A 22,672-nucleotide genomic window follows, 5' to 3' on the forward strand; every position below is an offset into this window, starting at 1 on the left:
CCTCTGTGACACCTAAGATGAAGACTGTTCTAATGCCTTCGAGCCTTTCCCCTTATAATTAGCTTTTACAGCCTTTAGATACCTCAATATCCTCTTGACAATCATGATGATAATCCTAATGTTGGCTGATCGTCCTAGACTGACCACCATGGGCTTTCTTTTCGTATGTGCAGGTTCCATATCTGAAAAACAACAAGCATAGCATTAGACATAGAGGCTTTGTCACCACAGAAGCATGATTTGGACATGTTGTATTAGGCCTACAGTATATGATCATTTTTGTGTGTGATTAACCCTTAAAGGTGTAGGTTTTTGAACATTCTAAGTTCCGCAACAATTGAAGGTTCTAAAATTCTATGTTGAATTCAATGAACCCAGATATTCTTTAGAACGTTCATTTCCCAACATTCCCGTCACACAGCTTTTATATAGAAGCATGATTTGGACATGTTGTATTAGGCCTACAGTATATGATCATTTTTGTGTGTGATTAAATAACTATATAAAAGCTTATGTTACCCCGCGATCGCTGCACTCCTCCAAGGAACGACGTCTGGCACTGCTGCCTCCAATCCCACGGCAATCCAGACTTTTTCCATCTGTGGTCCCCCAATAGTGACGATCTGCCAAGCTCCATCAGAGCAGGGGTGTCCCTCTCTATCTTCAAAAAAAAACATTTCTTGAAGACACAATTCATCCAAGACCTGTTAACCTGTTCTCCTAGTGCTTCTAACAACCTCTTCCCCCTCCCACTCAACTTAACTCTCTTCTCTTCTCTAACTTCTTCTCCATACTTCTACTATAGTAGTACTTCATGTGTAGGCACTCCCATCCTCTAGTACTAGTGATAGATACAGCGATAACTCTATAACTATCTGCACTGTAGTTACTGTTATTCTAACGCTGTAGCCCTGTAGTTCAAAAGTTTGAATGTTAAAATGCTTAAATGTTAGCTTAAATTTTATTCTATTGCTGTAGTGTAGCTCTGTACCTTAAATCTAAAATGCTTTAATGTTAATACCCCTAAATTGTATTCCATTGCTGTAAGTTGCTTTGGACAAAATGTGTCTTAAATGTAAATGTGTAGCAATTGACCTCTCTTTGTCCATTTCCTTGTGCTTGGGTAACATTAGAAATCCTGCATATGAAGAAATGTAGTCTCTCATCCAAGGCCCCACATGAGCAACTGATCCCATAGGAAAGGGGGATTTTTCTTGGACATGCCAAGCTGAAGTCTCACATCGGTTGCATGAACAGACTGCATATGTGGCTCTACTCAATACCTAAGGTCTTACAGGTCTCAGTCTGGAATACACCTGGACATGCCTCGGCCGACAGATGAGGTCGTGCAAGTCCGGCTGAAGACAGAGAGAGGTACAGGGAAAATGCCGGCTCCTCTGTCATCACTTCCATTAAACATGGTGAAGGCATGCAAACTGCCGTCCATCTCCCCCTCCCCACACACGCCCAGTTGTCATGTCCCATGATGCAATGCTCAGTGATGATAAGTCTAAATGAGACTCATTGTGCGTCCACCTGGAGACCTCCTGACCTTGTTATTCGGGGTAGTAGAGGCCCCCTTGTTCCACTGTATGGAATCCATTCAGATGTCCATCCCCGCAGGCAAAACTGGGCCTGTACCTTTAATATCCATAGCAGGATTCTTGATATTAGATCTAATGAGATGGGAGGCTGTTTGAGAATTCTATGTTAGTAGCAGGCTTCACTCATTCTAAGAGCACTGGACCAAACATATAAATGATCAGAAAGGAGAAAAGGCCGCTGGGGCTTTATGAGGCAAGCAGCAGTATTTCACCAAATGTATTCCACTGAGGGTTGGATTGCACTGGATCATAGATTGCATTGCGCTTTTGTATGCAGTTTTATTTGAACAGGAAATGTTTTCCTGTTTTTCTGGTCTCCTGTCAGAATAACCAATTGGAATTTCATCAGAATTTCACTCTAACAGCTTCACTGTAAAGATATTAAGAAAAGACCAGAGATTGTGCTCCACTGAAAAAATCTGACATCAAGTAGGATGTTTTTGCTGACGGCTTTGCGTGTTGGGAAACTGCAATTGCAAGTTGGTCCATCGAAGTGGGCATGCAATTTACCGCATCTCTGCTGCAGTCCTACTATGCCCTTGTATTTCACTGCAACATGCCCCTCCGTCAGTTTGTCAACATAATTGCCGTGTGTCAAATGAGTGAAAACACAGTGTTTTAGTGTCTTTGGAGTGCACCGGTGGTAAATCTCCAGCAGAGAGAAGTGTGATGGCATGCCGGAGCAGCCGGAGTAAAGCAAATAGCCCCTCAGACAGGGGAAGGTCATGATGCATGGCCCCGTCAGGGGTGGGGGTGGTCGGGCCAGTGGGGGGTGGGGGGCTGAGTGTGTGAATACAGGACCTCCTTGTGTAGGCCGGACAGCACCTGAGCCCCTGCACCATCCTAAGGACGGGAATGCACACATACCTTCCAGTGCTAATACACACACACACACACACACACACACACACATAGTTACTATTGCACACAAGTGAAGGCCCGCACACAGATACACACACACACACATTCACTATATCACACGTGAATATGTACACATACACACACACACATTCAGTGTATCACACGTGTGAATATGTACACATACACACACACACACACGCACGCACATACATTCACTGTATCACACATGTGAATATGTACACATACACACACACATCCACTCCACTGACATAAAGCCTTGTTTATTCACATGCTCTTGTAAATATACTCCTGGCCTATTTCTGACATATGAACATGTTGTCCTCATAGTTTTGACACGCAAGAGTTAAGAGTACAGGCGCACACATGCTGCAGATTTGTTTGAGTTCCTGTTGAGTCTACCAAGAGTTGACAGTGCTGACATACCCAAGCCCTTTACACCAGGAAGCATATCTTCAGATTAGAGGGGGCAATAATCACCATTATATTTTTGAGAACTTTATTTGCCCAACAGTAATATTCCACTGGCATCTCTGGTATCTGCTGATGTTGTTCTAAACAGCGCCCAGGATTCCTCACATCTTTGTTCATTATGTGAAGAAAGTTTATTTGGTTTTGTTGGCACAATCCAAGCATATTTTCCACACCAGGACCTCTATGAACAATATCACAAAAGTGAGCTGTTGTTGGTGAAAAGGATGTGTCTGTGTTTCATTCTTTTTTTTCTGAGTGAAAGCATTTCAGTGAGGGTACATATTTGAGAAGTTAATTTTGGCATCTGTGGTGAGGCTTTTTCCATCCTGGGGGTAAACTCTCCTGTCCAAGAATGTGTGTGTGTGTGAGTTTCCTCTGGTGATGTTAAATGCAAATGCTATAAATATACTGAGAGGTTCCCAGCTGAACAGCCTCACCTTCAAACAGAAGCTTGACATCGTCGCAGCAGAAAATGTTTGTGCCATTAGTATGTGTGTGTGTGTGTGTGTGTGTGTGTGTGTGTTTACTCTCAATGCGTCTTGCCATTTTAACCCCCATACAAATTGATTAAACTCAGCTGCAGTCTGTTTCTAAATGCAAACATATACACACATACACAGACTCACACACACACACACACTCACTTAAACACACTCACACACAGAGAGAGACACACTTACTTAAACACAGTCACACACACAGACTCACACACACACACACACACACAGAGACAGACTCATACATACACAGTGAGAGAGAGAGAGAGAGAAAGAGAGAGAGACTCTCTCTCACAAACACACTTACTTAAAGACACACACACACACACACACACACACACACACACACTTACACAACCCTGCAAGGAGAGGGCTGAGTGCCTCATGAGAAATTTCCCGTAAATAAATGTTATTTCAATTTTCACAAACACTTCCTATATAAACACCACCATGTTTCCCCTGCCTGCCCCCTGAATATCTGAGCACAACTTTACATGGGGTAGGTTTCATAACCAACTGGCTCACAAGCAGGGTGCCTTGTTTCTCAGGGCTTCTCTGTTTTGACATAAATCAAATCAGAGAGGGTTAAAGCGGATCAAGGATCTTTGATCAAATCATCAGGATGATGATGATCTCTTTCCATCACTGATTTTATCCAGAAGAAAAAAGGCCACTATTTCACATACAGTAAACACACATACATTTGATGCATGTGAATTGAAATGCCATGAGTGTCTATTGACAACTACTGTAAGAACATGGCACCACTGGCTCATCTTCTCACAAGTTGTTTTATCTATAGAAATAAATATTTCAATGGTGGACAGTGGCTATAGTAAGGCCCAAAGATCTAAATTACAATTTCCCAACATTGTGGACCAATGACTTCTATCTTTCTCTCTTCTCCACCACTGGCCAATCAATACTAAATTGTTTGAATCATCATGGTGGCTATCAAAAGTCTTCAAAACATGCAGCTTGGTGAACAGTTCAAACAGTTCCACAATAACATCTGCTCATACTGTAAGCCATTAAAAGTAACGACTTAGGAACAAATGTCCAAAAAAGTCCAGGAAAAACAGAAGGCAAAACAGCAGCTCTGTCAGCTATCGGTGATATGTCTTCACTGTTAGTCCTCTTCACTCTCATGGAATGTTGATTTTTCCATTTGAATCAGGTGTCATGAATCAGATAGGATGACAGCATGCACTCTCTCTCTCTCTGTGTGTGTGTGTCTCACTCTCTTGTCCAGTGTGCTGGGCCCGTCAGCTATGTCCCACGTGTGTGTGATGTCCCGGCGTCTTGCGCTGGAAGAGGCCAGTCGGGCAGTGCCGTCTGCCCGTGCTGGTGAAAGGGAGTGCTCACGGCGAGAGGCGGGCCCCTGTGGCTGCCGTTCAGACGGCTCTCCTGACTGAGACGTGTTAAATTGGGTTTCCGCCATTTCATAACACGCCGTGCCAGAACGCTGTCAGAACATCAGAGCTTCCTCTGGGCCCAGGTACAAACACCTTTACACACACACACACACACACACATTTGATGTACTTGGACACAGAAACAGTCTCTCTCTCTCTCTTTCTCTCTCACACACACACACACACGCACACACTTGACTTTTGAATTCTTTGTACATATGCAAGTGGGTGAAGATAAATGATGGATTTTCGGGGAAATGAATTACTGATAAAACAGTAAACAGAGTGTGGGAGAGAGAGATGCGCTTGATTCCTGGAAGATGACAATGGGAATGTTTTAGAGAAAAGCCTAGATGACATTTGACTAAAGCTGGATAGTTTGCTATGGCGTTGTTTACAACTATGCAGATGTCATGTCCGGAACAGATATTGAAAAACGTAACCAAATTTAATCTCTAAATTTCACAATCCCACCCAACTAAAGTCATAATGTGTGAATCACCCAATTAGAGTTCAAAGAGCTGGATCACTTTGGTCCTTTTTGATCCTGACTCATTGTCTCATTTACAATCCACGCGTGCATACCTCCATAACTTCCGCTGGAATATTTTCCTCCTCTCTTCTCATCTCTCTACTGTTTGCCTGAAACGTCATTCGTCTGGCTCTGCTGTCTGGACTTCGTACGTTAGAAGCATAAACGTGTGTGTGTGTGTGCTTGTGTGTGTGTGTGTGTGTGTGTGTGTATGATGTCACAGGAGGGGTTGTCTAGACTCGCCTATAAGAGAGAGAGCACAGGAGGGATTCTCTGTATGAAGTTTCCCGAGCCGAGCTGAGTTGAGTTGCTCTGAGCCGGCAGCACAAAGCGTCTGAAGTGAGAGCTGCAGCGCACTGGCAGACGGCAGACAAACAGAGCAGGCGAGTCCCTCTGGATTGACTCGGTGTTTGACAGACAGGCAGAGTGAAATCTGAGAAGATAAACTCACTCGTGGGAAGCCTTCCCTTTGCTGAGAGCTGAAGAACTCAAACACTCTTTCCTAAACAGAAGAGCATCTGATTGCTAAGACATGTATTCCATAAGGATATCATTGGGACATACAAGCCTCTCCACGCTGGTGTTTCTAACCTGGGCTGCAGTAATGGTGAGTTTTTGTGATTTTTTTTTACAGTTTTTGTGGGTGGCAGATTTCTGCAAAAACATTAATATGTAGGGGTGAAGGGGCATTTATAGTAAGAAAGCCAAATAATTTAACTTTGTGAAAATATTTTAACAAAGAATCTGGCTGCGACTTAGCAATAGTTATAATAATAGTAGTAGTAAAAATAGTAATAGTGGTAATAGTGATCGCAAATAGTGTACTTAGTAGTGTAATGATTATTTCTTTGAGTAACATTTTTGGAGGTGTATGGATCCCTGAGAAGCAAATCCATTTACATTGGGAGATTCATTCATTTTGCAGTCACATTTGTCTTTGCGTGAATATGTGTCTGTGTGTGACTGCACCTATAAGAAAATATAGTATTTAACAAGTCTTTTATATTTAATTTTGTTAGACTCTTCTCTCAAAAGCATATATTTCAAAGAGATAGACACATTTCATAAATTTGTTTATTTATTTTTTCCTGAGCCTATGCAAAAATAGATTACTAACATGGGTAGTAATATGAATTTGGAAAACAGTAAACTACTACAAATACCATCTATGACAGATTCCTTCGGACTCTTATTCCATTCCGTGTGAATGACACATTGTTCCCTCTCTCCCCTCCCATCCTCGTCCTCTACCCCCAGGTGCACTGCAGTTGCCCTGAGAAGTGCTCCTGCCCCTCCCCTGCCCCCAAATGCCCACCGGGCATCAGCTCTGTGCTGGACGGTTGTGGCTGCTGTAAAGTGTGTGCCAGGCAGTTTAACCAGGACTGCAGCTCTAGCGAACCCTGCGATCACATCAAAGGTCTGCACTGCCACCTAGGGGCTGGAGGGGATCCTGACCGTGGTCTGTGTCGAGGTAAGTGTATGGCAACCTATGCCTTGTGTAAATGTCAGCATAGTACATTTAAGAATACTAGGATATGAGAAAATATTCATATTCTTATTGTATTATTATCATTATTACTACTATGTTTTTTAATTAGCATCTCCGAAATTTAGACATATGAATAATCGGCCATTTTCTCATTAACCCCTTCATCTCCCTCTCTATTGACCCCCAGCTGAAGCCCAGGGACGGCCCTGTGAGCTGAACGGCCGCATCTACCAGCACGGCGAAGACTTCCAGCCCAGCTGTGAGCACCAGTGCAGCTGCATGGACGGTGTGGTGGGCTGCATGCCCCTGTGCCCGCACTCCATGCCCCTGCCAGGCTGGCACTGTTCCCGACCACGTCTCGCCAGGCTGCCAGGCCGCTGTTGCGAGGAGTGGGTCTGTGACGACGACAACCGCATCAGGGAGGAGGAGGAGGAGGAGGAGGAGGAGGAGGAGGCTGCCAGGAGGCCGGACGAGCTGCAGCCTGCCCTGCCTAGGCACCCCGATCTGGGCAGCAACGAGCTGCTGGTGGCCCCCACTCCCTGGGACTCCACTGCTGGAGCTCCAGAACAAGGTACAGCCACAGAAGCAGCTTCACTATTTCTATTGAACGACTAACATTGAATTTAAAGGTGCTCTAAGCGATGCTGGGTAATGTAACATCACTTCTGTTAACGTTCAAACAAAACAGAGAGTTAGCCCCCTCCCTCCCCATCCCTCCTGTGCAACTGAAACTCTCCATATCGCGCATCTCGCCGGTGATTGGCTGGAAAAGTTTGTTATGTTGTTGTTTTGTTATTTTTTACAGTGTACTCAGGGCACAGGCAGCTAGCGGATGGTGTGGAGATGTTTGCCGTATGTGACAAAAAATGTTTTAGCTTAGAAACCACGTAACATCGCTTAGAGCACCTTTAAGATTGTTGGTGATTATTTGCAGTAAGATATTTTACACATCTATCGGTCTCTAAAACTTGACAGTGTAACAAATGTAGGGAATTGCCTTGTGACTGAATGAATCACTGTTGTTGCTCTGAAATATGATGAGAGCTGTAGTGACATGTTTTCTCAAAGGTGAATACTATGAATTGTGTGCAATGAAATGACCATAAAAGGAATTCTGTCAATCCAGTGAGGCATTTGCATCATTTCTATAATGGTAGTATACTGAAAAAATCTCCACATCTTGTGACTGACATTCTGTTCCATCTCCTTCCTTTTTCTGCCTCTCAGAGTGGATCTCCTCCACCCAATCACATGCCCTCATGCCCACCAAGTGCTTCCTGCAAACCACTGATTGGTCTCCGTGCTCCGCCACCTGTGGGATGGGAGTGTCTAGTCGCGTAACCAATGACAACCCAGAGTGTCGGCTGGCCAGGGAGACACGCCTTTGTCAGATTCGCCAGTGTGACGCTGACATAATGCCACTACTCAAGGTACACCTCTAACTATGATAATCCTGCATTAGCATTATCAAATATTTATATAACAATACAACAACATATGTGCACTAACGACTATCAGTTCATTTGTTTAAATCTATTTACTGTCAATCAGTTAGGACAAGGTCAGTTTTGTCAGTACAATGTGTATTTATTGTACTTTTCCTTATCTGTGTCTCATAGAAAGGGAAGAAATGCCAGCGCACCACAAGGCCCAGAAAGCCTGTGGAGATCACCTTCGCCGGCTGCTCGACCACGCGGAGGTATCGGCCACGTTCCTGCGGCTCCTGCTCTGACGGGCGCTGTTGCGAGCCTTCTCAGACGCGCACTGTGCGGCTGCAGTTCCACTGCACTGACGGACGCAAAGACTTTGCGCGTAACGTTATGTGGATCCAGCGCTGCAGCTGCAGTCAGAGCTGCGAGCGCCGTGGCCTGGCGTCCTTCCCAGAATCCCTCAGTCTCCCCAATGACATCCACACCTACAGCCACTAAGCCCTCGCTCTCCTCACCCCGCCTGGCAGGCCATCAGGGTTATTTCCTTTCCCTCGTACCTTTGCTACTGAGGCCAATGGCAACGGCCTTCATACCAAACATACTTCAGCCCTGACAATGTCTTCCATTTCATTGTAATGTTGGATCTGATGTGACTATGGCAGCACATTAATCTTATGTTTATGAAACTTTGGATCTCTCTCAGAAAAAAAAGTGTAAACTAAAACAAGTGCTGTTTTGTGTAAAACCTCCACTCTGTGTGAATGGATGTATTTATAAGAGCAGGGAAGTTGGGACCCTGACAGGGGATGATGACACACCAAACCCTAATTTTTGTCAGTTGTATAAACATGCAGACTAAACAGACAGTAGAAGCTCTGGACCTAGTCTATCTGAAGAGACATTGTTTATTCAGTAGACACGTCGGGAGACAATGGCTGTCCTAATTTGACTATTTCCTTTTCCCCGACTTTTTGTTTTGTCTAGATTGTACCAGTGACTGATATGTTTCCTGGTCATTGGGCATACCTTAGTGGCAGGGAAAGTTCACGTTTTCACATAGGCCTTTCATGCAAGGGTTTACAAATCCTGTCCTTAAAACTCCCTGAACCACTTGACAGACAAGAGTAAAAATATCTTGCTTATATTTTTATACATAAAATTATTCACAGTCATGACCAAATTATAAGTTATTTTTCATAAAGTTGTTGGTTTTTGTTTATTTTATTGTATCCTGAAGCACACCTTGACATTTTAAAGTCATTCATAGTATTGTAAAAACTGTAAATATGTATTTATGTAGATGTACAGTGAATGTAAAAGTTTATCTTATATTATTGCTTTTGTACAGACTTCATTCATTATGGAGTGTCTCATTGTAAATACCACCTCATTGAGGTGAGCATTTGTGTATATTTATAAGTTTATACCAAATCGTCATTACTGATGTCTGTCAACACAATATGTTCTTATGAAGTCTGATAAATTGATTCAACCTTTTTGTAAGTTTGTTACTGCTCTGACTAATACAAATAATAACTGAAAAGAAGGTTTGTCTCTTTCCATTAAGGATGAAAACATACGCACTATTTTAGTGAATTCAAATGGATTCCATTAAATAAAAATACACTTTATATTTTCTTTCTGAAAAATCATCCATGCTGTGACTGGTTAAATATGTATTCTAATGTGTGTATGTGCGTGTGCGAGCATGTGTGTATAATATATGTCCAAAGAATAATACACATAATAACTACCAGCACACATATTAAACTGATGCAGACTATTTCAATAAGTTGCATTTTGACTGACAGTTTCACATTTTATATGATAGTAACAACACTATTATATTAACTACACAGAACGTGGTAAGTGCTTCGGGGGCCATAAAGAAACCTCACAGGACTTGGCGGGGCTCACAGGGCCCCCTTCCCCCCTGCTTGGAGGCCGGCAATGGGACTGTGGCCTGGGTGAAGGCCCGCGTTCATGTAGCAGAGTGGGACTGTGGCCTGGGTGAAGGCCCGCGTTCATGTAGCAGAGTGGGACTGTGGCCTGGGTGAAGGCCCACGTTCATGTAGCAGAGTGGGACTGTGGTCTGGGTGTGAAGGCCCGCGTTCCTGTAGCCCAGTGGCTTTGCACCCTTCCCCCAGGCCAGGCCTGGTTCGGGCAAACATCACAGCTGCCTCTCAAATATCACACGGCATCACAGACAAATTAAATCACGGCCACAGTGCCGCAGCCTGGCGTCCTCTCCGTGCAGGCCTTCTCCCATAATGCTCATGTCTCACTCTTCACTCACGCCCCCATTAATGAATGAATGAATGAATGAATGAATGAATGAATGAATGAATGAAAGAATGAATGAGTGAATGAAAGAATGGCTACACTCTGGCTACTGTTCTAAAGAACTTCTGAAGTGCTTCAGATGTGCTGAGGGGGATTTATCTCTGCAACACCGGTGAGTAGTGCTCACCTGCTACATGGCATAGATACAACTGTATGCTGGTCAACTCACCACACAGTGGGGCTACATGGCATAGATACAACTGTATGCTGGTCAACTCACCACACAGTGACAGCCTGTTGGAGAAAGTGAATCACAGGTTGACTAACGGCTGTGGGTTTTCTCAGAGCCTCCAGTTTTTATTTCACAGTTGTTCGTTAGGCCAGTCTAACAGAGGTGTGTGTGTGTGTGTTGAGAGTCCAATATGTCCAATATTCCAATATGTGGTTTAATGTTCTGCATTTCTCATTAGTAGGTCACTTTGATACTAAAAGTATGATTCTATGTAATGACTGCATGATATCTGTACTGTCCCTGTGTATATATGTGTGTGACTGTATTTAGAGATAAGCGGAAATATTATGACTTTGCAGTGTTTCACTGTTCTGCATGGCTGCGTCAGTAGCTATCTGCTCCGGATTGCCAGGTTGCCACTAATCAGAGTCTGATTCAGTGTAGTCCACGTGAGATGGGATGACCAACGCCATCTCCTGTCAGCCTGGAAGGATACTTAAACCCTAACTATTTCCTTGTCTAGTTAGAGCAGCTGATGGATCTTTAGGTGAAGTCATGCTGTCTCTCCCTTGATGCGCATCATTGTAAATAAACTCTGTTCCTGATTTTTTTTATACTATTGGTCTGACTGGGTCTCTATTAAATCTATGGTATCAAAATTACCATCACTGTGTGTGTGTGTGTGTGTGTGTCTACACTCATTTCACCAGCACTTCACCCAATAGAGGTTCATTTGAACCATTTTGGACATCCATAAGAGGATGTGATCCTGTCACGTTCAACTTTGAATGTTTGGAAAGCTCTGAGGTCTGGTCCCAGTTCTGGTAGTCAAAACATTTACAGAGGACTCTGAAGGCATCCTCCATTTGCACACTCTCACCACCACCCACTGTGAGCATCTCAACTGAGCAGCAATCCCTCACCGAAGGTGGTCTGATCCAATCACTTGGCAATCCTGACTGGATGCCATGCAGATTTCATTTGGCATTTGCGCACATCATAAATACCAAGTAAGCCTCGCAGTCCATGAGATTTGCCACCAGGAAATGCTCTAAGACATATTCTGCCAAAGTTTATTCAAAGCTGTTATTTGCTAAAAAAGCAAGTTGGTTCTTGGAAGTCACCCACGTGACTTTGGCATGGTTTACTATTAGAATGTCCCAACTTGTGACAGGATGCAACAATTTGCCATGGACTTTTGTGAGCCACATAAGCAACGTATATCATCATCTTTCAATCAATTTTCATGGAATATGGTCATGGGATAGATAAACACACCTGTCCTTCCAACTAGCCCCTCGGCTGTATGCACTATGCAGTTCCTTATGGGGGGAGGGGGACATTCACAGTATGACATTGCCAACTATACCACCAGAAGACATGAGATTAAGGGATCATGAACAATTTTACACACATATGTTGCCATTTGATGCATCATACAGTACCAGAGTTAGCCATAAGCTAATTAAGGTGGCAGAGGTGCCACATTCATTGTTCTCGTTAAGTCGGTCAAGGCTTTGCCGTTTTGGTGCCACATCTCCTTCTAGCGATGAGGTCTTATGGACCCATATGGCGAGGGGGGTGTGGGGGGTAATTTGGGAGGAAAGATGCCAATCAAAAACAATTTTGTGAAGATGTCAGGAAATGAACAGTGATGCAGCTACCAATGTGATCATTCTAGATCTGATCAAGCCAAATGCACATCAAACATATCTTACAGTTTAGCAATCCTGAGCTGATATAGTCAATAGTGCTACTCTAGAGGATTAATCCTGTTTCCCTCAGACACTCTGATGAATCATCAAAAACTGTATATAAATGTATATAAAATATATAAGATAATGGTTTTAGAAAATGCACTCTATTTTACATCTGAAGTCGCCTGGCAGTGCACAATTAGCCAATAGACATCAGACAGAATTCAACAAATGACCAGATAAACAGATGATACAAATCACATATGGTAATACATCACACATGGTAACACACACCCTGTTAGCACCGTAAGGACTAAAAAATGATAAAAATAGAATTAGAAATAAGAAAAAAAGAGGCAAGGCACTCTGTGAAATTAAAATGTCTTTATTACAACCTGGACATGTCCAAAAAGGACCTAAAATGGCCACATGTTCAAACCTGGATATTCCATTGCCTTAAAATTAAAATCCAATAAGTTTCACACCCCCCACGTATAGATTTCTTTATCATCTCAATACGATGGACTTTTAAGGATGAAGGGTTGCTATAGTGCATTTCTCTATAGTGTCTGGCCATTGGATAATCTTCATTGTTGATCCATATTGCATATTTGTGTCTAGAAAATCTCAACTGAGCAGCAATCCCTCACCGAAGGTGGTCTGATCCAATCACTTGGCAATCCTGACTGGATGCCATGCAGATTTCATTTGGCATTTGCGCACATCATAAATACCAAGTAAGCCTCGCAGTCCATGAGATTTGCCACCAGGAAATGCTCTAAGACATATTCTGCCAAAGTTTATTCAAAGCTGTTATTTGCTAAAAAAGCAAGTTGGTTCTTGGAAGTCACCCACGTGACTTTGGCATGGTTTACTATTAGAATGTCCCAACTTGTGACAGGATGCAACAATTTGCCATGGACTTTTGTGAGCCACATAAGCAACGTATATCATCATCTTTCAATCAATTTTCATGGAATATGGTCATGGGATAGATAAACACACCTGTCCTTCCAACTAGCCCCTCGGCTGTATGCACTATGCAGTTCCTTATGGGGGGAGGGGGACATTCACAGTATGACATTGCCAACTATACCACCAGAAGACATGAGATTAAGGGATCATGAACAATTTTACACACATATGTTGCCATTTGATGCATCATACAGTACCAGATGCCATAAGCTAATTAAGGTGGCAGAGGCACCGTAAGGACTAAAAAATGATAAAAATAGAATTAGAAATAAGAAAAAAAGAGGCAAGGCACTCTGTGAAATTAAAATGTCTTTATTACAACCTGGACATGTCCAAAAAGGACCTAAAAATGGCCACATGTTCAAACCTGGATATTCCATTGCCTTAAAATTAAAATCCAATAAGTTTCACACCCCCCACGTATAGATTTCTTTATCATCTCAATACGATGGACTTTTAAGGATGAAGGGTCGCTATAGTGCATTTCTCTATAGTGTCTGGCCATTGGATAATCTTCATTGTTGATCCATATTGCATATTTGTGTCTAGAAAAGATTTTTAATCTCCTCTTTGTTTTTAATCTCCTCTTTAAAGGGCACTGTAGGTGGTATACGACAAACTCAGAATTACAATTGATAAAGCCATTGGTTTTATATTCCTTTTGGGTTTTCAGATCAAGAAATGTCTTGCACTGAATGACACCCTCACAGTGTTTAAATGACCCGCTCTTACAAGTTCCCTGAGGTCTTTATGCAACTATGTTTTATCTTTTGAGCCTGGTATGTAACTCCTGAAAAGTTTGTCTTTTATAGATGGTGCTTTTCTGAACACTGTCATAGGTGGATTTGGGAAAATTTCCGGTAACACTTTACTTGACAGTATCGACATAAGAGTGACATGACACTGTCATGAACACATGACACCGTCATGACACATGAACCCTAACTCTAACCCTAACCCTAACTCTATCCCTAACCCTAAACCTACTCTAATCCTAACCCATAACAATCCTGTCAACTTGTTATGACAAAAACCAAATGACACTTAATGACAGAAGCATTATTTCATGAACGTTTATGACTTGTTTATGGCGCGTTTTTGACGCGTTCATGCATGGGCGTAGATTTAGGGTGGGACGCTAAGGACTAGTCCTAATCAATATTTTAAGATGACAAAATTGTCCCCACCAATATTTTAGCGAGCTCATTTGTGCTGCTGATCATTCCGACAGCCAGCACGACAGTAGCCTACAAGAGCGGTGCCAACGACAATGGTAAGTTAGGGCTGTCTGTATAGGCCTACATAGCCTACCCCATAAAAGGCCAGAGTAAAACATTGTGATCTTTGCCCTTCAGCATGTACATGTTTGACCCTTTTTGTGGTTTGTAGATCAGCTATAAAATACGAAGCTTTTTCATTATGCAGTCTAGGCAAAATAACTAGCCATACAAACTGGCAACTGGTGACCAGGCTTTCAAATGCGGACTGGCAACTGGTGACCAGGCTTTCAAATGTGGATGTGTAAAATAGCATTAGCTGTTAGGATATTAGCCAGGATATTTCTTGAATTTCCCCTAGGGATCAATAAAGTATCTATCTATCTATCTATCTATCTATATTGTCACAGCCGCATGGGTGTGCCGCATGGACAGTCACATAGGCTATAGCACAGATAGAAGTCACCATCACTGACTGTTAGGCTAATTGGGCTACCAATCTTGCAGTCGCAATAAACAATGGATCAGAAACATTTTCCTGTTCCTAATATATTCTGTTCAATCAAATTCTATGATTGCCACTGATGTGAATGATCACAAATTACAAATCACACAAACCAAATCAAATTTTTAAAAATTGCAAAAGTATCGAAATCGAGATTCTTCGCTTGTTATTGGTATTGAAACAATAATGTTAGTATCGTGACAACAGTCAGATAACAGATGTGTCCCCACCAAAGCTGAGACCAAACCTACACCCTTGCGTTCATGACAGTGTCATTTCACTCTTATGTCAGTACTGTCAAGTAAAGTGTAACCAAATTTTCTTTAGAAGTGGATCACTATTAATAATTTTCCAATTGCAGTGTTTCCCATACATTGACTTATTTGTGCCGGTCCACCACAATATCAACATTGACCACCACACAATGATTTTCCAGGTTGTACTAAATTGTGCTTAAATCTGGTTAGCATCATAACCACGCTGTGCTAATTTGTTAAAAACTGTTGCATTCAAGTTAATTCTGCAAACCTACCACCACAAATGGAATTCAATTCTCTGGGAAACACTGAATTGGACTTGATTATTTGTTTTATCCTTGTTTTTAACCCAATTTGTTTTCTTCTCTTTCTTTAAGAGGTCAGACCGATTTCGAGAATGGGCCTTTCCTATTGCATCGTCAATTAAAATTGGGCAATATCCCCTTTCATAAAATCTCAAGTTCATGTCTTTGGCCAGCTTTTCAAAATCAGAGTCATTGCTGCAAATGCATTTTAATCGCTGAAACTGCCCAAAGGGAATGTTGCTTTTAAGTCCCTTGGCATGGAAACTGTTAGACCTGAGTAAAGTATTCCTGTCTGTTCTCTTTCTATATATTCTGGTTTGTAGAGAGCCACTCCCATCAATAGAAATAAATAAGAAAGTTAACAGATGTTTTGTAATAGTCAATTGACAACTTAATATTAGAATCCGTCGCATTGATATAATTATGGAATTGTTAGAGTTCACCCTCACTTCCTGGCCAAACTAAAAAGATGTCATCAATAACACGACCCCAAAAACACAATCTTATCACAAAATTGATTATTTAGCTGATTGTATATGAATGTTTCTTCCCAGTGACCCAAGAAAAGGTTTGCATAATTCGGCGCAAAACACGCCCCAATAGCTGTGCCTTTAAGCTGTCTATAAAAAGAGTCCTGAAAAAGAAAAACATTATTGTGTAAAGTCTATTCTGTCAGAGTGCGTAAAAATTGGTTGGGTGGTACACTATCAGACCGAAATGACAAATAATGCTGTAAAGCTAACAGGCCTTCCTGGTGTATAGAGAGCAGTGTTTCCCACAGAATTGAATTCTATTTGTGGTGGTAGGTTTGCAGAATTAACTTGAATGCAACAGTTTTTAGCAAATTAGTGCAGCGTGGTTATGATGCTAACCAGATTTAAGCACAATTTAGTACAACCTGGAAAATCATTGTGTGGTGGTCAATGTTGATATTGTGGTGGGCCGCCACAAATAAGTCAATGTATGGGAAGCACTGGAGAGGCTATATCTGAAACAGTCAGTAGAATTGTTAATATTCATCAGTTTGCATAAAACATCAGTGGTGTCTTCAATGAAAGACATTTTTAGGTCCTTTTTGGACACGTCCAAGTTGTAATAAAGACATTTTAATTTCACAGAGTGCCTTGGTCGGAGAGATTTTTTCTCTTTTTTCTCATTTGAAAGTTAAACTACTAACCTTGGACCAAAGAGCACGCAACGACAAACACATTACTAAAGAACAGAAAGGACTGAGCAGCACCAAACATAAAGGACACATAGTGTTTAGCCTATGAAGTCAGTGGTTGCAGTGTTGAGAGTTTTTAGTTTAGATTTAAAGCTACTGTACTACAGTCACAGCTCTTAATGCTATCTAGTAGCATTCCATTGTGTGGTGACTTTCAGACTGAGGCTGTCCAAAAGATGGGCTCATCTACTGTATCTGTTTAGACGGCTTTGTCTACTACTGCTCCGTCAACTGTGTAAGAGCCACTACAATAGCTTCTGTACACAACTGTACTTTACACTTTCGCCAGCTTTCATAGCAATAGTTAGTTTCTCACCTGCTTTTGCATTTCCACAGCGCACAGTTTTAGTTCTACTCCATGACAATGCTGTGGAAGATCATTGATATATAAGCTGACAATAAGGGACCTAACACAGATCCTTGCATTACACCCACGTTTACAACCAAACACAGATATGATGCCTTCACTGGCATTACATTACTTGCACCATAATACTGGCTGCGTATTACCTACAGATGAACACCTTGCTGGAGGTTCGTGCGATTATCATGATATTAGGCTGGAAATCACACTGACATATTGACACATAACACACAGCAGCAGGAGGAGTACTATGTGCGTCAGAGGAAGGAGAGGATGTGGGTGGTGTGTTTGTGTGTGGGGGATGTGGGGGGGTTGTACAGTCCTGTGTGTGTGTGTGTGTGTGAGTGTGTGCGTGCGTGTTTTTCCCCCCATAATGATTTTTCCGCTTGCTACTGCCTTGCTGGCGTGTACATTGGCCAGGGAGACAGACAGGAAGGCCCAGGTGAGGCCTGGCCTCACAGGCAGCTGTGACTTTCAACACTGCTGTGACGGGGAATAGCAGGAAATGTGCTGGATGCTGAGGGGTAGCAGGTGATGTGAGGAGATGGACACACACGTGACACGCACGCAGATGCCCATGGACACACACACACACATACTCTGGACAGTACACGGATATATTTTTGAGAGTCGCTAAGGCTGTGCATATACAGCATATGCAGAAAAAAGCATATGCATGTCACACACACACACACACACACACACACACACACACACACACACACACACACTCACACACACACACAACACACGCACGCACACTCACACTCACACATACAGGGATGGCTCCATGCTTTTGCCCAACAAAGTTTGTGACAGTGCATAATTAAGTTAGAACTCTTGCCATGGGAGATTTGACCTTTGCCAAACACCTAGCATTGGAGCTCTACTGATGTCTGACTGACCACATGCAAAGATGTGTGATGAAATCTTGCTGGTATCTGGGATTGTGTAAATGCTGCATTAGCAGTCTGAGTGTGAGCGCTGGATTGGTGGTGTGTCCACTACTAACCTGTTAGCCCCTGGGCTGCAGCATTTTCTTTTGCTCTCGAGAGGACCCTGATGCTTCTCTACCACTCTGGCTTTGACTTTGGATTCAGGACCAGCTTACAAGATGTTTTTTTGCCGAATTTCAGTTGCGTCATGGCTGTGAGAGGGTGCGTTCTCACTGTGGGTAAAATATCAATAGAACATTAGAGGTTACAGTGCTCTCTTCTGGAGAGATGGTGATATTACAACAGTCTACTTAAGGAAGACAGAGACCAAGAGATGGCTTCTGTGAAATAACAATTAAACAACAAAAGAAGACATAAATTATGTCAACAGAAGTGGTACACTAAAGAATATAAGCCATAGGCCTACATACAGTTCTCGTAATGCTGATAAGGCTTCCAGGCCTGATTATCTCTGTACTCAGTGACATTTCAGGTGTTTCTTCCGCATAAGCTGACTCTTGTGTGGCTGTGTACCTAACCCTGTATGAGAATGACAAGAATCTAAATAAAAGGCATATAAATAGGATATTTTCACTCCAGCTACAAATTTCTATTTTCTCTATCACAATTTGGGTGGCACCCCAGCAGACCAATACTGGTTTAGTATAATCACTGCAGAGCTACCCAGCGCCCATATGTCTGTATGGTGTGGACCTCAGATAACATCTCGCTCTAATTCTCGCTCTGTGGAGAATCCTCCCTTCAGACAGGAAATGCTTCTTCTCCCTCAGCGAAGTCTTTACAAGAGCTTTGAGATCTGCTTGTGAGAGGTTTTACCATATACACACTACAGCTAATTTACCAACACTGCATACATAATAACTCTTTTAAACTCATTAGAGGAGCTTAAGGACTGTTTACTGTCCCTTTATCCCCATCCACCATATCATGTGCCATACTTTAACACTGGTAACACATTGACATATTGACTCTCTCAAGGAAAACTTTCCTACACAAACCAAACAGCAACCACCGCTTGCTAATCCTGCAATTATATTGTATCATTTAAATATCCCTTTATTCCACTCTCTCCTCTCCGTGGTGATTTCACACTCTCTTTTTCCTGTCTGCTCTGGTCAGCTTTGTCATGTCATGTCACGTCATCAGTTCATTTCCCCTCACTGTCTCATGCAAAAAAGTCTCCATTTCTCTGAGACAATGGGACAGTGATGGGGGACCGGGCCTGTGTGGCCCAGTAATGGAGCTCTCCCCCCATGAGCCTTGCAGGGGTCCCTGTGGGGGTGTGGAGGAGGTGTCAAACCAGAGGGGCATTAAAGAGGCCTTTGTAAGCACTGCTGGATTTGAATATAATCACACACAGCTTTCTTCCTCTTTGAAATTAATACCATTGTTACCCATGACAATGGTGGTAGCAGGGGCCACAGTGACCACTGCATAACCTGTACTCCTAACAGGTGGCCATTACGGGGCCAGATAGTGTGGGGTCAGGAGCATGCTCACAGTGACATGTCAGGAGGAGGTAGCTGTGTTCTTTTAAGGAGAAGTATCAATGTTTGGTTCAATCAAAGACATAGGCCTGCAATACATGTTTCAAAAAATAACAGTTGATTCATTTTAAAACAAATATTTTAAATTATTTCGCTTGATTCACAGCTTGAATACATTGTTTCACTGTTTTCTAACTGTGCAAACTGATGCAGCAATATTGATCAGGCCTGGCTGCAGATGTAGATGTAGACTGAGCAAGGAGTGCAAGTAAATGTCGATATGAGTTCTAATGTGAACTGGGCCCAGTTTCCCGATAACGACGGAGACACGCTCTTACGAGGGTTTTCTACGATTCATCTTACGATCATTCGTTTGGTTTTTCCGACTGTTTCCCGAACATGCTCGTAGCGTGAACGCGCGTGCACTGCTCTTAAGATGCTCTTAAGCGGAGCTGTCCACGTTAATAGTTCTGAAATATCCTCTGATTTGACGGTGATGTCAGGTGAATGCACGTCACAGCTATAGGCCTACCATTTAAACTTCGGATCTACACATTTATTCACATCAATACGAAAATAGAAACACTTTGACATCTGCATGTAAGCATTCCAAGTAGGTTATATACCACACAGAGACATAAATAATTGTAATTATTTTAAGATTAGATTGTTGCACCATGCAATCATTTTTCGCGGTGTCAAGAACACGTTTGAAGATAAGAAAGAAGTCGAGTAAGAAAAAGAGGAAATGTGTAGGCTTAGATTTTGATGCAGTAGGCTACAGACTAAACCACATGTTGCTTTCTCTGCTTTTTACCTCATAGGCCTAATAAAATATAGCCTTCACTTAGCAAAGATAATGTCAAACTATTCTGGCAACGTCTCGTTTAATAACTTGATTGCATTTTTGTCCGCTTTTCATCACATTATTATGACCATTAAATGTAGGCTATTTTGCACGCTAAAATCTGATTCATCACAGGTAAACACAATAAAGAATGGGAACGTAAGTTGGATTATGTATTCTAAGTTGTAATTCCTCTGTATGTCCTGTTGGTGACCTCAGTGAGAAGTACTGTTAAAACGCTCTTAGCCGGTAACGAGTAGGCCTACTCTGGAGCACTCGTAGATCTACGAGTTCACGACGCTCTTAAGCTACGATGGTTTCGGGAAACAGTCGGCAAATCTTAAGACGTTCGTAAGAGGGACTTTACGACGCTCTTAGGCTTAAGATGCTTTCGGGGAACTGGGCCCTGGATATGAGCAGAGTATTGTAGTTAAGGACATTACATTTGTTCAATCAAGATGTGATATATGAACAGTTCCAGGCATTGAAGTGAATTGAGAACCCTTTGGAATGTATTTGGAGAGTAAACCTGGAATGTGCAAACTTAAACAGCAAAATAACAGGTTGATAATTTAGCCATAGCTATATTGACTACAGTAGCATTTAATCATGTAGGCTTGGGCTGAGATCTTGTTCGTCCGTGATTTCATAAAAAAAAACACTATTGTATTAAACTATTGAACAGAATGCCTCATAGTAGAGATGTTTTCTGACAGTTTGGTCTCTCTCCACTTAAAAATTCTCCTGCGCTGCGCTCCAGATATTCGACACCGTACTTCTCGCGCGCTTCCACCAGATGTCATTCTTGGCAAACAACATTTGCACAACATGATGCATAACCTACCACTCACAGGAATCGGCATGTAGCGAGCGCTCTCTGCATTTTCTCTGAATTTATTTTGCCTGATTGTTGGAAAACCATGTCACGTTGTTGTACAGCAAAAAGCCTATTGAGAAAACATTTCTTTCTCACTTTGAATCTCATTTCTGTCTCATCTAATATTACATTAGGGCCTATACACCAGAGGACTGAAATGTTAATCAACACAATCTGTCATGTCAATGTCTTGCGGTAAGAGTAACCGAATAATACTGGATAATACTAGCGTTCACATGAGCCTCAGTTCAGTGCGTTCGTTATGGTCTGGGTCAGAGGCTAACACATTTTGCGGGACAATATTTAGGCTATCCAAAAGCAGTAGGTTCCAGCCAAATTATGCACAGCTGCAGCCAAATGCATATTATCCACGCACTACTTTATGAATGTAGAGGCTTAAGTAGGCCTCTATAGCATTGCACTGACGTTAACTAAGCCACACACAAATGTCCTTCTGAGAGAATCAGCGATGCTGTGGCAGTTAGCCTACTTTGGGTATTGGGAAGCGCTATCGTCTTGCCATGACTTTGCTCAACAGCCTATAAACAAGTAGTAGCCTAGTCTATTTAACTACACCTTGACATTTACTGCCTGAACAGGTTTGATGTTAAATAGAATGCCTATCCTAGTAGTATCACCGTGTTGCAAATGGTATCCTCTGGTAAGATGGCAGTAGCTGTGACGCCTACACAGGTGAGCATTTAAGGGAATATTTTTACCTTTTACAAAAAAAAAACGCATGACAGAATATGAACGAATATCCGGTGTTACTCCTTCTGTTACGCTATGGGACTCAACTTGTTTTTCTTACTTACCCTAGGTCAAGCTTGAGAATAGTAACGTGGATGGTAGGAGTAAAACCAGGTCACATACCCCGGTATGTAGCCTACTGTGCGCTTTGGAGAAATAGTTAATAGAAAATGGAACAATAGCTGTTGTAAATTGTGAAACGGTGGGAGCAATTACTATCTTTTCTGAGTTGATCAGTGTCAGTGATTAGCTCCTTCCAAACGGCCAGAAATAAGCACCAAAAGTTCTTCACAGTAACATCGATCATCCTGTCACTTGCCACACCCCCCGATTGTAAGTGGCTGGGGGGGCAGCACCTCTCCGACGTCACGAGAG

The 22,672-nt window shown here is 42.3% G+C and overlaps 1 protein-coding gene and 1 long non-coding RNA gene across 2 annotated transcripts; one reads left to right on the plus strand and one right to left on the minus strand.

The window, feature by feature from the left end:
- Nucleotides 1-130: 130 nt before the first annotated feature.
- LOC121679949 lies at nt 131-22,612 on the minus strand. Its single transcript, XR_006021497.1, has 4 exons — nt 22,363-22,612; nt 18,393-18,548; nt 520-661; nt 131-182 (listed from the first exon to the last, which is right to left on the minus strand). It is a non-coding gene; the product is annotated as an uncharacterized LOC121679949 (long non-coding RNA).
- Nucleotides 5,911-9,972, plus strand: ccn1l1 (cellular communication network factor 1, like 1). The gene is made up of 5 exons (XM_042059026.1): nt 5,911-6,008; nt 6,659-6,872; nt 7,078-7,461; nt 8,118-8,320; nt 8,510-9,972. The coding sequence occupies exons 1-5, from the start codon at nt 5,934-5,936 to the stop codon at nt 8,816-8,818; spliced, it is 1,185 nt and encodes a 394-aa protein (XP_041914960.1). The 5' UTR covers nt 5,911-5,933; the 3' UTR covers nt 8,819-9,972.
- Nucleotides 22,613-22,672: the final 60 nt, after the last annotated feature.

The sequence above is a fragment of the Alosa sapidissima genome, chromosome 13, assembly GCF_018492685.1.
Source record: "Alosa sapidissima isolate fAloSap1 chromosome 13, fAloSap1.pri, whole genome shotgun sequence".
Lineage (NCBI taxonomy): Eukaryota > Metazoa > Chordata > Actinopteri > Clupeiformes > Clupeidae > Alosa > Alosa sapidissima.